The sequence below is a fragment of the Nelumbo nucifera genome, chromosome 2 (assembly GCF_055504915.1).
Source record: "Nelumbo nucifera cultivar China Antique chromosome 2, China Antique-T2T, whole genome shotgun sequence".
Taxonomy (NCBI): Eukaryota; Viridiplantae; Streptophyta; class Magnoliopsida; order Proteales; family Nelumbonaceae; genus Nelumbo; species Nelumbo nucifera.
Window position 1 is genome coordinate 44,416,772 of NC_142650.1, and position 14,399 is coordinate 44,431,170.

The window sequence follows — 14,399 nt, forward strand, 5'->3', positions numbered from 1 at the left end:
GGGGGTCTTTGTAAAAAACGCATTAATTTTTAGTTTTTTAGATTTAGATAGTTAACGCCTCGGATATGATTCCGTTTAATTTAGAAGAGAATGAGCAGACGGGTGTCCTCAATGGATACACAATAGAGGACAGAGTGTCTCAGTCCGCTCGAGGACAGAGTGTCTCACCTGCTCATTCGTGTGATGTTATCTTATCCAAACTACCATGGACCATCATAATTGACGGTCAAGATGGACTATGATCGGTTTCATACATCCTGTTAGTCTGGATTAAGCCCTATACGGTAGCAAATTATCTGGTCCGGTGAGAGAACCGCGGGTGTCTGTTAAAAGCCTAGCGTCGAACATAAGGCGGTTGACAGGGTCCGTTTGACTCATACCAGAACTCGAAGTCTTTCTTTTTTAATTTTTCTGTTCTTTTCCTTCACATTCTGTAATTGCCAGCATCTCCAGTGCTTCGATCCAAGCAGTCACGTTTCTATTTTCTTGTTCGTTCGTTAGGGTTTGGATCTGATTTTTCTTTCCTTCACATTTTATAATTGCCAGAGTCTACACGGCTTTGATCCGACTATCCGAGCACTCGCATTTTTCTTGCTCGTTCGGTCTGTTTGTTAGGGCTTGCATCAATGGCTAATCCAGAAGAATCAAACCCTCTTCTGACCAAGCAAGGCGATGGAGAGAGGAATGCTAAGCACGGCGAGAAAAAGGCGGCGCCTACGAAACCAGTGTCGGTGGAATCTGGACAGAACGTCGGCCGGGGTGCAGGATGGACTGCCGATGGTTTGCCGTTAGGATACGGGAGTGTAGTTGGTGAGCCGGTGTCTCGTGCTCAGTGGGATTCCTCTCTGTTCGCTTGTCTTGGTCGCAACGATGAGTTTTGCAGCAGCGATCTCGAAGTTTGTAAGTTTTGTCCTTCCAATTGTCTAGTTGATTGTTTTTTTTTTTTCCTCGTTTTAGATATCCCTTTCCTTGATTAAATTATGGAGGGACTTTCCAATGGATCGTCTTCTTGGTCATCATGATTTTGTTATGCCCTCCGCCATATTTTTCAAGGTTTAAGGCTTTTCTTTCTATGGATGCGGTTTTATATTCAATTAACTTTCCAGGCATGACAAAATAGTGTATTGCTATAGGGGTATTTGGAAAATTGATGCGCCAATTATATAGATAGATAGATATTATAAAACAGAAAACATTAGGCGTTAATCTACTAACAAAGAGACTTATTAATCTACCTGCTAAAAAGTACTTGCAAAATAAAGGCATTAGGCGTTAGATGAATGCTAATGATCTTTAAAACCTTCTAGTGACACTATAGCCCAAAGAAACAGAGAAAAACTCGTAAATAACGATTGGTATTTCTAGAATGTTATTCGTACGTGTTTTTTCCAAATTGTTTTGATGATAGATACATGTATTGGGAAACTAATGGTGTTTTCTCATTGACTGATGAAAAGAATACTATTTGCATAACTTTCTATGAATTTTATGTTCGGTGGCACTTGTAGCTTCTGGACTGAATAAACTATCTGGTTGATGTCATTGATGACGGAGTGTCTTCCGTAATTTGCATCTTGCATTTTGCATAAAGCATAATTTCAACCACATGACGATTTCAAGAGTCCATCTTGCGTATCTTTTTCCTAGTTTTGCTTAAGTGGAAAATCATACTTAGCGTGCCCAATAAGCTCTGAGCCCAGCTGAGCTTGCTTGTCTGGTCTTTGATTCAAGAATCATGATCCATTGCATTAGTCTGCAGACTCTCTGCTTAGGTGGATCTCACCTAAGCAGGCTTCTTATTTGAATTTCACTTCACCTAAGCTCTAGGCAAATTGGGCCGATCTAGGTCTCAATATGCAATTCACATTGCCACGATCCAAAGCCAATCGACTAAAACCAATTGAAGAAAAAACACGTGATTAAATTACAATTTTTATTGTAAAACATTCAGTAATAATTAATAAATTGCGATGCTTATACTGATTAAATAATAAATTAAGATGCTTATTTAACATTCATTATATCCATCCATTTATATACAATATCTGGTTTGCCTTGATAGTCTAATATTTTGAAGCAGTGAAGAGTCATTTTGAAACAAAAGAGACTTTCTAGTGCTGTCAGTGTTAATTTCTATTTTTGTTAGTTAAAGAGAATGGGTAGAAGCTCTTTTGTGCATTTACTTTAAGATTAAGCTTTTCTAGTTGCTAAAATGTTGTTGAGTTCCAACTTTGTTTCTGTCATAATCACCATATGCTTTTGGTTATTTTTATTCTGACAAGAACAATAATCTGGGTAGGTCTTCTTGGAAGCTTTGCCCCTTGTATTCTATATGGGAGTAATGTGGAGAGACTAGGATCTGGTTCAGGGACTTTTGCAAATCACTGCCTAGCTTACACTGGCCTTTATATGCTTGGGAACTCTGTTTTTGGTTCGAATTTCCTGGCTCCATGGTTTTCTTATCCCAGCCGCACAGCAATTCGCAGGAAATTCAACCTTGAGGCAAGTTTCTTTGACTCTTTTATTGAGTTGGTATGTTTATCAACTGTTTAGTTTTTATGTGTTGTTTAGTTCTTCTCTAATGAAAGCTATACGGGTCTGGGAATGAATGCCTTTTCTTTTATCTGCATATATTGTGTTGATTATTGCCAATGACTACAATATGTTGCTTGAGTTCTAGGTATCTTTTTGAGCCTCATTGTTGGCAAACAACTCTCCAGTTTATGAGATGTTGATCACTGTTTTGGATTACTTATAAGACCACATCAACTTACTGATTTTAAAAATTTTGAGTTGCCTAATATGATATGAACTTGGTGAAAATGGATTCCATTTGTTTTGCTCTTTTATTTGCATAATATATATGATTAGCTAGGTAATGACTAATGAGCATATAGGAGACCTGCTAGTGGTTTGAGGCAGCTAAATATTTTGTAGAATGTTCAATGCCCATGAAAATTAGTACCATAATTGTGTCTTTTTCATGCAAAGTATGTTGTTACAGTTATGTTGTAGTTAGTGGGATTTTCTTTTTGATCACCTTTGGGGCTGTGTTGTAATTAAAGGAATTGTCCTTTGGGCTATGATTGGGGCTGTGATGTAATTAGTGGGATACTTTGGACTTCTTGTCCGCCCACAACTTGTTGTACATGATCTTTTTAATTAATGAATATTTTCTGTGTTGCTGATAAAAAATTGGATTTGTTGTGTCTTTTCTAGAAGCTGTGTTATTGGTTATCTACTTTATTTGTGTCTGTGCATTGTCGACATACTAATTGGATTAGGCAGTTGCATGTATCTTAATCATGAAATATTTTGAAATTTCATATGGGTGGGTGGGTGTGCCACAAGACACTAGAAGCTCCATATTGTTTTCTTTCTTCCCAATCTGTCCAAAAAATTGCAGGCAGAGTGCATTGGCAGTTTGGCACATGATTTTCCTAATCTTCTTTGTTGTAGAGAATAAGGTTTCTAAAAATAGTCTCTTCATAACCATGAGAAGTTCCCACCTGCATCTGAATTGAGAGAACTCCCAAATATTGGAGACATATGTGCAGGAGTTTAGTAAATGAAATGTAGCCTCAAAGTTTGCTTTATATAAAAATGCATATGTGGTGTCACTTACCTATAAGGTCTTGTTCTTTAAAGGACCTCATGAGTATGAATTTCTAGATGAATTTTCTCCCAACAAATAGCTTTAATTTTTGGAGGAACTGAACCTTTTCAAATGCATTAAAGGAAAAGCCATTGGGAAACGAAAGAGAGACAGCTTAAAAAGAGAGTGACATAAGAGAAGGATCCACCAGGATTCAAAGCCTGAATTCCACTATTACAAGGCAAGGTATCAAGATGACTCCCTCTAAATAACTAATAAGACAAGGTACCTTGTTTCAGTGATTTAAAAGGTGTGCCTAGGCACAAAGGCGAGGGTGCATTCAGGCTAGGCGCCTTGATAGGTCAAGGTGGCTGAACTTTATAAAGGTACTCGCCTCTGCCTAAGTTGTGTGCCTCAGCCAGGCGCCAGGCGGCCCAGACGAGCACCTATTCAAGTTGTAAATTTTTTTTCTTTGTTTTTAAATTTTAAGTTTGTATATGATTATAACTGTCCAACAAAAGTGGGGGTTTGAAGGGTGACTGTGAGACTTAATTAGGAAACATAGCCCTACAGTTGTGCTGCTTCAGGAGACAAAGCTGGAATATTTTAATCTGGGTTTGAAGGAGGAGATTTGGGGAAGGAATGGTGGGGAATGGCTGGAGCTGAGTGCGGTGGGTTTGTCAGACGGTTTACTCATTTTTTGGGATCCAGGGGTATTCAGAAAGGTGGGTGAGAAGGTGGGAAAGTTCTTTGTGGCGGTTTGTCTGAAAGAGGTGAATGGAGAATCGCACTGGGGTATAACAAACGTCTATGGCCCAAACTCAGAGGGAAAAAGAGCTGAGTTTTGGGAAGAGTTGGAGGAGCTGAGGGGGTTGTGGGTGGTCCTTGGGTGGTAGGAGGAGATTTTTATGTGGTAAGGAGGAGGAGCGAAATGAAAAGAGGAAGGGAGAGAAGGTTTTTGGTGGGAATGAGAAAACTTGGAGAATTTATTGAAGGAAACGGGCTTATTGGTCCACCTTTAAGTGGTGGGAAATTCACTTGGTCAAACGGTCAAATTCCAGCTATCCTTAGAAGGCTGGATAATTTCCTATTCTCAGGAGATTGGGTGGAGTATGTGGGGGAGGTGGTTCAAGAAGCCTCGACTCTAAGAATGTTAGACCACAAAACAATATTGTTAAGAAAGTTTGTAGCTGTAAATGGAGTGAGATCTTTCAAACTTGAAATTGTTTGGTTGCAAGAACCAAAATTTTTGGAGTGGGCTGAGGAGAGGTGGAACCCTGGAAGGTTCAGCAGCTCTTAGGATATTGAGAAAGTTTCAGGTTCTAAAAGAAGAATTGAGGGGTAGAAGATCAGAGGTGTTTGGAGGGCTGAATTGAGGAAAAAAGAGGTTTTGGAAAAGCTAGAAAAATTGGTTAGGCTGGAAGAAGAGGGGCAATTCTCAAGAGAGACTCTTGTAGAGCAGGATTCCTTGGAAAGAGAACTGGAAAGGTTAATTTTGAGGGAGGAGGTGAGCTGGAGACAAAAGTTGAGGGCAATTTGGCTGAGGGAGGGAGGTAAGAACACATCATATTTTCAGGCTTTTGCAAGCGCAAGGAATAGGAGGAACCTCATTTCGAGAATTCAGGTAGGAGAGGTGGTGGTGGACTTATGGGAGGATATACAACAAGAGGTGGTAGATTTCTACAAGAATTTATTCTTAGAAAGGGGTTGGAGGTGGGTGTCCTTGGGGGGGCTTGGAGCCTAGAAAGTTGAATGGTAGCTCAACAGTGTGGTTACAAAGGGAGGTAGAGACTGGGGAGATCAGTGAAGCTTTGAAAAGGATTGAAAGAGACAAAGCTCTAGGGCCTGATGGGTTTAACTTTAGCATCATTAAGGCTGATTGGAGCTTCTTGGAGGGGGATTTTGTTCAAATGATCAAGGAATTTTGTGACACAAAAGAGCTGGATAAAAGGTTCAATGCCACTTTTATTTCTTTGATTCAAAAGAAGGATGGGGCAGTGAATATTAAAGGTTTCAGATCAATCAGTTTAATAAGCAGCTCTTATAAGCTTTTGGCTAAGGTGTTACCATGGAGGCTGAAGTGATGGGAGAAACCCAGATGGCCTTCGTGGAAGGCAAATTTTAATGGGGTGTTGGTGGCTAGTGAATGTATTGATTCTAGGCTGAGAAGTGGGAGGCCAGGTCTGGTTTGTAAGATTGACATTGAAAAGGTGTATGACCACGTGGAAGGCGATTTATTGGAGGAAATGCAGCGTTTGAAGGGCTTTGGGGAGAAATGGAGGAGCTGGGTGTATGCTTGTGCATCTTCAACGTCTTTTTCTCTTCTTCTCAATGGAGTCTCATCAGAATTCTTTCAAGCATCTGGAGGTTTACGGCAGGGAGATCCAATTTTCCCTTTGCTTTTTGTTCTGGTTATGGAGGTGTTAAATTTGTGTTTGGTGAAGGATGTTCAACTGGGATTGATTGAAGGCTTTAGAGTGGGTTTGGAGGGGCTCTACATCTCTCACCTTTAGTACACGGATGACATTGTCTTTTTTAGATGCCTCAGTGGACCAAGTTCTGAGTTTAAGGGCTATACTATATATACTGGCAAACTCTGAAATGTTAACAAGTCTGAAAATTAATCTGTCCAAGAGTCTACTAATTGGAGTGGGGGAAGTAGAAAGGGAGGTGCTGGAATAGCGTGCTGCAGTGTCGGAATGTCAATTAGGGGACTTACCTTTCCTCTATTTGGGTCTCTCTTTGTGGGGACCAAGATTTCAAAAGTAGTGCTAGAAAGGGTGGAAAAAAGATTGGAGAAGTGGAAAGCAAAATACTTGTCTTTTGGGGGCAGAGTTTTCATTAGAAGTGTCCTTTCAAGCTTGCGAACATGCTGTTTGTCACTCTTAAAGGTTCCAAAGAAGGTGGCTGACAAGATAAAAAAACTACAGAGAGATTTCTTTGGGAAGGAATTGTGGGCCAAAAGAAGTTCCATTTGGTGAATTGGGACAAGGTATGCATACCAAAAGGAAAAGGGGGTCTGGGGTTTAGAAGGGTGAGGCTGTTTAATAGGGCTCTCTTTGGTAAGTGGCTATGGAGGTTTGGGCAAGTTAGAGAAAAGGATTCTTTATGGAGGAGGGTGGTAGCCATAGTTGTTAAAGCGTTTAGGCTCGCCTAGGCAACCACAGGGCACCCTAGGCGATTGAATTTGAAAGCATAAAATCTAAAGATCCCTACTTCTCCTAAGCTACTTTGTTAGTTTTTTATACTAACCAACATGCCTGTATACTACCTATTAGCAATAAAACCATTTAAATGAGTAACTAACTATAAATTTCATATAAAAACATAAACATGGCATTATAAATATATTATTTACATAATATATTAGTTTCAATGTTTAATAACAAGAAATGTAGCAAGAAAAAGAGAAAAAATAAGGGGGCTATGTAGCTTCAATTGGTGAAAAGAATGTCATTCAAGTCATTAATGATAACGCTTCGAACTTTGTTTTTGGTAGGTAATTTTGTAACTTATTTTATTCACAACTTTTACTTAGTTTTTCTTGTCTTGTTTCTTAAATTGTTATTTTTGTGTTATTAGGAAAATATTTGATGGCTAAGTATCCTCAATTGACATAGACACCATGTGTTGTCCATTGTATGGATCTCATTTTGGAAGGCATTGGCAAATTACATATTGCCAAGAGGACTATTGAGAGGGTTATGGCACTAATGGGATACATATATAATCATCCGGGCCTATTGAACTAAATGAAAAGGTTTACAAGTCAAAATGAATTGGCTAGGCTGGCCAAAACCCATTTGCTACCTCCTGCCTTACATTACAAAGCATTTATAAGAAAAGGAGGAACTTGAGGGAAATGTAATTCTATTGAGTGGAGTGATCGCAAATAGGCAAAGGAAAGCAAGGGTAGAAAGGTTGCAGAGATAGCAAGGATGCCTTCATTTTGAAATAATATTGTATATATTTAAGGTGTGCATCCCTCTTATTCGTGTTCGACGCTTGGTAGATAGTGAAAACAATCCAACAATGGGTTACATCTATTAGGTTGTTGATAAGGCAAAGGAAGCAATTGAGAAGGCATTTGATGGTAAAAAAGAAAATATCTTGGAAAGAAATTTTTGAGATTATTGATAAGGGGTGGGAGTGTCAACTCCACCAACCATTGCATGGAACTGGTTTCTATTTAAATCTTGAATTTTATAAAGAGATTCTTTCATCATTAGTTCATAACTATCACAATGCACAACCTATATAAAAAGTAAGTCTATTGCCTACAAAATCTGAAAGCCATATTATTTCATTATGTCCATTCATCCATTCTTGATCCTTCTTTCTTCAAGACTTCAACACTCATTCATCCTCATGATTTTCCTCTTCACTTGGAAATTCCACATCATTTTCATACTCATCAAATTTGTAGTCATTGATTATCTCTTCTATTTCTTCTTCTATGTCAAATTCATCTTCATCTTCCAATGCAATTAGGAACTTGATATGTTAGGTCTTTTGGCATTGATTGATTTTGCTAGTAACTGCAAAATTGAACATCTAGATCTTGTATATCTTATTAGCTCTTCAACTCCAGAACCAGAAGCACGAGCAACATCTCCCTATGTTAATCAATCACCCTCAAACACCAAATCATCTTCGGCCCTATCAATCTCTCTCTATGACCATTCATTACTCTCATCAATATCTTTTAGAGAGATAGGATCGGTGTAACTATGTGAATCAAAACTCTCTTTCAGCATCTGGTTGAACTTAATAAATACCAAATCATTTAATTGCTTTTGATCCAACCTCTTTTTAGTACAAGTCTATAAATTCACAAAATAGCATTGAATTACTAAAAAAATAAAATTTAAATGTAAAACTAAAATATAATTTTAATATAAATTATTAAACAGGTAAATTTATTAATTAAACATACATGCTCAAACACACTCCAATTTTGCTTGTAACCAAATGCACTACATGTTAAACTTGGAATTTTGGTATCAATTTTTTGTAGACTTGGAGCTGGAGCATCAAATGCTATTCACCAATCAGCTAAAAAATATAAATAATAATTAAACTAGCAAATTGATTAAATAAAAACAACAATCACTAAAATAATAAACAAAAAATATTAATTGACTAGATATCATTATTTACCTAGTACTTTTATCTTTCTCTACCAAATAGCCATGTTATTATAAAAAATTCCCTCTACATTCTTATATTTTGATAATTCATCAATGATTGTATTCAATTTGTTCTTGTCACTTTCTGGATTACTTTATAGAGTCCATTTATAATCTCTTCATCTGAATCAATTCTTTCCACATCATCATAATAAAATTCAGTTTCAAATAGAAACCAACTGCATACCATCTGGAGGTTTCCATTCCATCCTTACTTTCTCTTTTACTCTTGAGGATTGTGCTACTTCTGTCCAAGATCTCATAATGTCTATGATTGAGAAAACTTGAAAGATATGCATAGATCTTACCCAGTGAGCTACTTTAACTTTGATGGTGTCGATTATCTCCTCCATTGTTCTACTTCTGTCCAAAATTATTCTGTTGTTCCTTTCTTTCCAAATCACCCAACAAATAGCTACCTTTGTAGCTTTCCACATAACCTTCCCACTTTTCTTTGGTTGACTCAAAAAGTCCTGGTTGAAGAGTCCTACCACATCTTGAGGGGAAACCCACCTGCAATCAAAGAGAGTACAAAAAAATTCCCAAATGTTATGCATGAAGGAGCTAGCTTCCTAGCAAATCTTTCAATAACTGGTTCCCAGAAACCTTCTAACCTAGGATTGCCTCCTGAAGGTAACCCCAAGTAGCTCATTGGCCAACTTCTAATCTCACACCCCAAAGTCTCTGCGAATCTATGTAGTTCCCCTTCCTCCAGATTAACCCCTACAATGCCTGTTTTAGTCCAATTTATCCTTAAACCTGTCACCCCCACAAAGTTATCCAATAGTAATTTTAGGTTTACCACTCCTTCCTCATTCCCACCCTCATAAAAGGATATTGTGTCATTTGCAAATTGGAGGTCGGTAACAACCACTTGATTTCTACCTATCCTCCACCCTTTGAACAGTCCTTGGGAAGCAGCTTTCGCCACCATTCTGCTTAACACCTCAGCAACTATAGTGAAGAGAAAAGGGGATAAAGGGTCTCCTTGCCTAATTCCTCTCTTAGCCAGAAAGAAATCCTTTGCTACACCATTAATAAGAATTGAGTACTGGACAAAACTTAGGCATCCTTTAATCCAAGATCCCGATTGGTTCCAAAGCCCAACCTTTCTAACATTTGAAGAAGAACTTCCCAGTTAACCATATCATAGGCTTTCTCTAGGTCCTACACACCAACCCTTTTCCTCTACCCTTTCTTTTTTCTACAACACACTCATTGGCCACTAGAATTTGATCCACAATCTGCCTTCCTTCCACAAAGGCACCTTGGAAAGGTGAGATGATCGATGGTAGGCACTTATTAAACATTGATTTACCCTCACCTACTACTCTAAGAGTCTATAAAGTCTTGGACTACAACTTCCCTTCATCTTCCCAGAATCTACTCTTGACCCCTCCACCTTAAAATTGACCAAAGTTTTGAACTCTCTTTTAAAATTCATTATCCCCTTCCACGCACTCACCCCATAGGAATTTGGAACTTTCTTTGATTCCCGATCCAAACCTCACTACGCCATATTTTCTGGCTACCACCCTCCTCCATAAAGAATTCTTTTCTCTAACTTGCTCAAACCTCCATAGGCACTTATTAAACAACCTTACCCTTCTAAACCCCAGACCCCCTTTTCCTTTTGGTCTACATACCTTGTCCCAATTCACCAAATGGAACATCTTTTGGCCCTCAATTCCTTCCCAAAGGAATTCTTTCTGTAGTTTTTCAATCTTGTCGTCATCTTCCTTGGAACCTTTAAGAGTGACAAATAGTATGTTAGTATGCTTGAAAGGACACTTTTAATGAGGATAGGTAACTCCCCTAATTGAGGAAAGCCCTCAATTCCACCCTTTCTAGCACTGGCCTCCATACCCCTACTTTTGAAATCTTGGTCCCCACCAGGAGTGACCCAAATAGAGGAAAGGCAACTCCCCTAATCGACATTCCAACACTGCAACACACTTCCAGCACCTCCCTTTCTACTTCCCTGACTCCAATTGGTACTCTTGGACAGATTAATTTTTAGACCCATTAGCATTTCATAGTGGGGCGGAGAAAGCCCTTGTTTTTAATGTAAAATGTGATGAAAAAAGTTGGGCGGAGCCCCTGTTTTTGTATGAAGATGTGAGAATAAAGAATGGGCTGAGCCCCTATTCTACTGTCAAAATCAATGGAAGAAAGAAAGAAAGAAGAGGTGAACTGTTTTACTGTCAAAATAATGGTAGAAAAGAAAGAAAAAAGGAGGAAAAACGCACCTTGCGCCGATGGCTTGATGGTTGAAGAGTCCTGGACTTGCCATTTTGGACGAAGAAGATTTTCTAAATATAGCTTGTTCGACTTAGACAGATTGGCTTCTTTGATTCTCTTTGCTTGCATGGTAATTTTTTTCCTATTCTCGATTTGGCCTTTGGTCTTCTTTATTTCATGCTTTGCCATACAATTTGCAATACTTGGATACATAAAAGGAAAAATGCTTTTGTTGGACAATTATAATAATATACAAACTTAAAATTTAAAAACAAATAAAAAAATTGACAACTTAAATAGGTGCTCGCCTGGGCCTCCTGGCACTTGGCCTAAGGCGCATGACTTAGCGCCTTTTATAAAGTCCAGCTGCCTTGACCTATGCTAGCCACCTCGCCTCTGTGCCTAGGCATGCCTTTTAAATCATTGGGTAGGGGACTCCTTAAGGGCTGGTTGCAAGCAAGAAGCTTGGTTACGTGGCTTTTCAGACAACAACTAAGAGAAATCTTGAGCTTAGCAAGGGAGATCGGCGTGAGGTTTAAATGGGCAAGAAGATCAGCAAATGGAATGGTTGATGCTTTTGGTAAGCAAGGAGTCAATAGTTAGGAGTTGTTTTCGGCTTGTTTGTGAGACTGATTTTGTCAAATTTTACTATAAAAAATAATTGAAGACATGTAGTTTTGTACTTGTTGCTGTTGTTAGGTGTTGCCTTAACACGCATCCAGATTATATTCTATTTTTCTTTTAATGAAATTTTACTTTTAGTCTTTTACTTATAAAAGAAGTTATTAGAAAATAGTTGCTAAGGTTCTCTCACTCCAGTTCAAAGTGGTTCTCCCATCCATTATTTCACATTTCCAAGAGGCCTTCCATTCAGAGGAGATAAATAATAGGCTAGATTCTTATAACCAATGTATGTACCCAAGATATTTGGGTAGGATTGTTCCATTTTGGATATGGTGATTGATGTGTAGTTTTGGGGAAAGATGAAGGAGGTGATTTAAAGGCGGACTACAACTATGATGCTCATATGTGAACATGTACACATACAAATATGGAAGAAGGGATATGACATTGTTTCTTAAAATCTCAAACGCTGATACGAGTGTGGGCATGCCATATAATTTGCTTAAATCATGATTTTATATATTGTTAATGGTTCAACAAAGGATTTATTTCACGGTCATGTCACTACTTATTAGTTAATGGTTCAACATAGAATTTATTTCTTGCAAGGGGAAGACTTAGGTAAGGAGATCCACTATGCCCATTTTTATTCACCTTGGATGTGTTCAGTTAGCTCATCTGCAAGGCAGAGAGAGTAGGCTTCGTCCAAAGGAAGTGAGAATAGGCAAGAATTAGGTGGTGATCACCCATTTGCAGTTTAAAGATCCATTATTTTTTGCATACATAATTTACATATGTTGATGCATACACTACACACATGCATGCATGCATGCTTATATGCAAAATATACAAAATATCTATTTAAAGGTTTAAATTAGTGATGATAAATAGGTTTATGCAACTTTTTTAGTACATTGACAGGCCTACTTGACTCCAATTGACCAAACCAAACCAAGCCTGGACCAGACCCAACCCAAGTACGCCAATGTTCATTTTGGGTTGTTCCTGATCCCTGCTGGGGATAAAATTTGTCCTCCATCCCCGATCCCTGATGGGGATGGGTTCCCCATGGGGGTTCGAATCCTTGAAATTTTTTTAGATAATAGTTTTTTGAAAAATAAATTTACTTAAAATAAATAAAAAAATTTAATTATAAGTTATGTTTTAAATATATTTTGATATATATATATATATATATTTAATATAAATAACATTTAAATATATAGTCGGGGGCAGGGTGGGGCGGGGACCTCAATCCCCATCCCTGACCCTGACCTCGATCGGGGATTCCATTAATCCCCGCCCCCACCCCCACCCCGCCAAAACAAATTGGGTCGGGGATGGGGAAAATTGCCATCCCTAGTCACTCTTGGACTCAAATAAGGTAAATTAGTCTTAGATCATTAGATGCGCTCAGATGTACCTGGATATTCACGATTAGTTTCGAGATTCCATTGATGACTACGGCGAGAATTTGAGACCAATTTTGTTTATGGCAGACGACAGATATTTCTGCATATTTTGTATATGCTTATTAGGCAATGTTTTTATTTGGGGGGTAAGAAGGCAATTCTGTTATATCTTTGTTTTAATTCTTGATAAAAAAATTAAGATTTGAAGGACAACTCATCTTATGTGATGTATTATCGACTTTTCTTCTTTCTTTTCCTTCTTTCTGCTTATGAGAATGATAGGTAGGCATGTATGTAGGTAGGTTATGGTTTTTTTTTTTTTTTTTTTTCTTTTTTCTTTCTCCTTGATCATAATTATAATTACTTTTTGACCCTTTGCCCTCTTGGTCATGGTGACGCAAAAACAGGGCAGCTGCGAGGCGCTCTCTAGATCATGTGGGTGCTGCAGAGGTGTAATAGAGGATGACATGCAACGCGAGAATTGTGAGTCAGCATGTGACTTTGCAACTCACTTCTTCTGCCACACATGTTCCCTTTGCCAGGAAGGGCGAGAGCTTCGCCGTAGGCTGCCTCATCCTGGGTTCAATAGTCGACCTGTCTTGGTTATGATCCCCCCAATGGAGCAGACGATGGGCCGTTAGGGCACCCGAGATGATCCCGTTTCTCTCATAGGCTACGCCTATATATGTACTTGATGTTATTATGTATGTGACATAGACAAACTATTACTTGTATTCGTATTGTCTGATGCGAGCAAGACAACCATGTGGTTTTTGGCTCAGCAAAATAAAGATTGTTAACAGGAAAGAGAGGAAATAGTTTGATGTTTATATTTTATAAATTATAATCTATTTTATATTAAAATAAGCTTAAAGTGTTCTAGGATTGTGATAACATTAGCTCCGGTATAAATGTAGTTTGTTTAGGATGATCAGTGGCGTGGCAATGTTTTCAACTCATCTTTCTGGCCAGGATTGCAGGGCTGGTGAATCTCTAAGCGAGATAGGATTTGGTCCTCCGTGCATTGGGAACATCTCCGTATATTTTTATGGGTTCTCAATGCACAGCTGCAAGGGACTGTGAGGACCAAATCCAGTTTCCTTTAAGCCACCTGTGTTTAAACGTCACTGCATCAAAAACCCGCTGAGTGACAACCTGGATGGGTTGTGGGCTGAAATGATCATCTCTAATTTGTGTTCAAAGCCTCAAAACCCTAGACGATGAGAGTGGTGTCATGGGTGATGGGAGCCATTCAATGTAGGGTGTGCAACTTGGATTGGACCAAGTTAACATTTAACAAAGTTTTGGACTCGAGCTTTGGGCCATGCCTATTGAAAA

General features: G+C 38.5%; 1 protein-coding gene across 1 annotated transcript; it reads left to right on the plus strand.

The window, feature by feature from the left end:
* Positions 1-209: 209 nt before the first annotated feature.
* On the plus strand, positions 210-13,928 carry LOC104602668 (cell number regulator 8-like). The gene is made up of 4 exons (XM_010266452.2): positions 210-363; positions 547-900; positions 2,300-2,502; positions 13,469-13,928. Exons 2-4 carry the CDS (start codon positions 627-629, stop codon positions 13,700-13,702), a joined length of 711 nt encoding a protein of 236 aa, XP_010264754.1. The 5' UTR covers positions 210-363; positions 547-626; the 3' UTR covers positions 13,703-13,928.
* Positions 13,929-14,399: the final 471 nt, after the last annotated feature.

Bases quoted from the DNA above. Each gene is read 5' to 3' on its own strand.
- LOC104602668 (XM_010266452.2), top strand. From the start codon at position 627: ATGGCTAATCCAGAAGAATCAAACCCTCTTCTGACCAAGCAAGGCGAT. The intron at 901-2,299 runs GTAAGTTTTGTC...TAATCTGGGTAG, and splicing joins CAGCAGCGATCTCGAAGTTT to GTCTTCTTGGAAGCTTTGCC. The intron at 2,503-13,468 runs GCAAGTTTCTTT...ACGCAAAAACAG, and splicing joins GCAGGAAATTCAACCTTGAG to GGCAGCTGCGAGGCGCTCTC.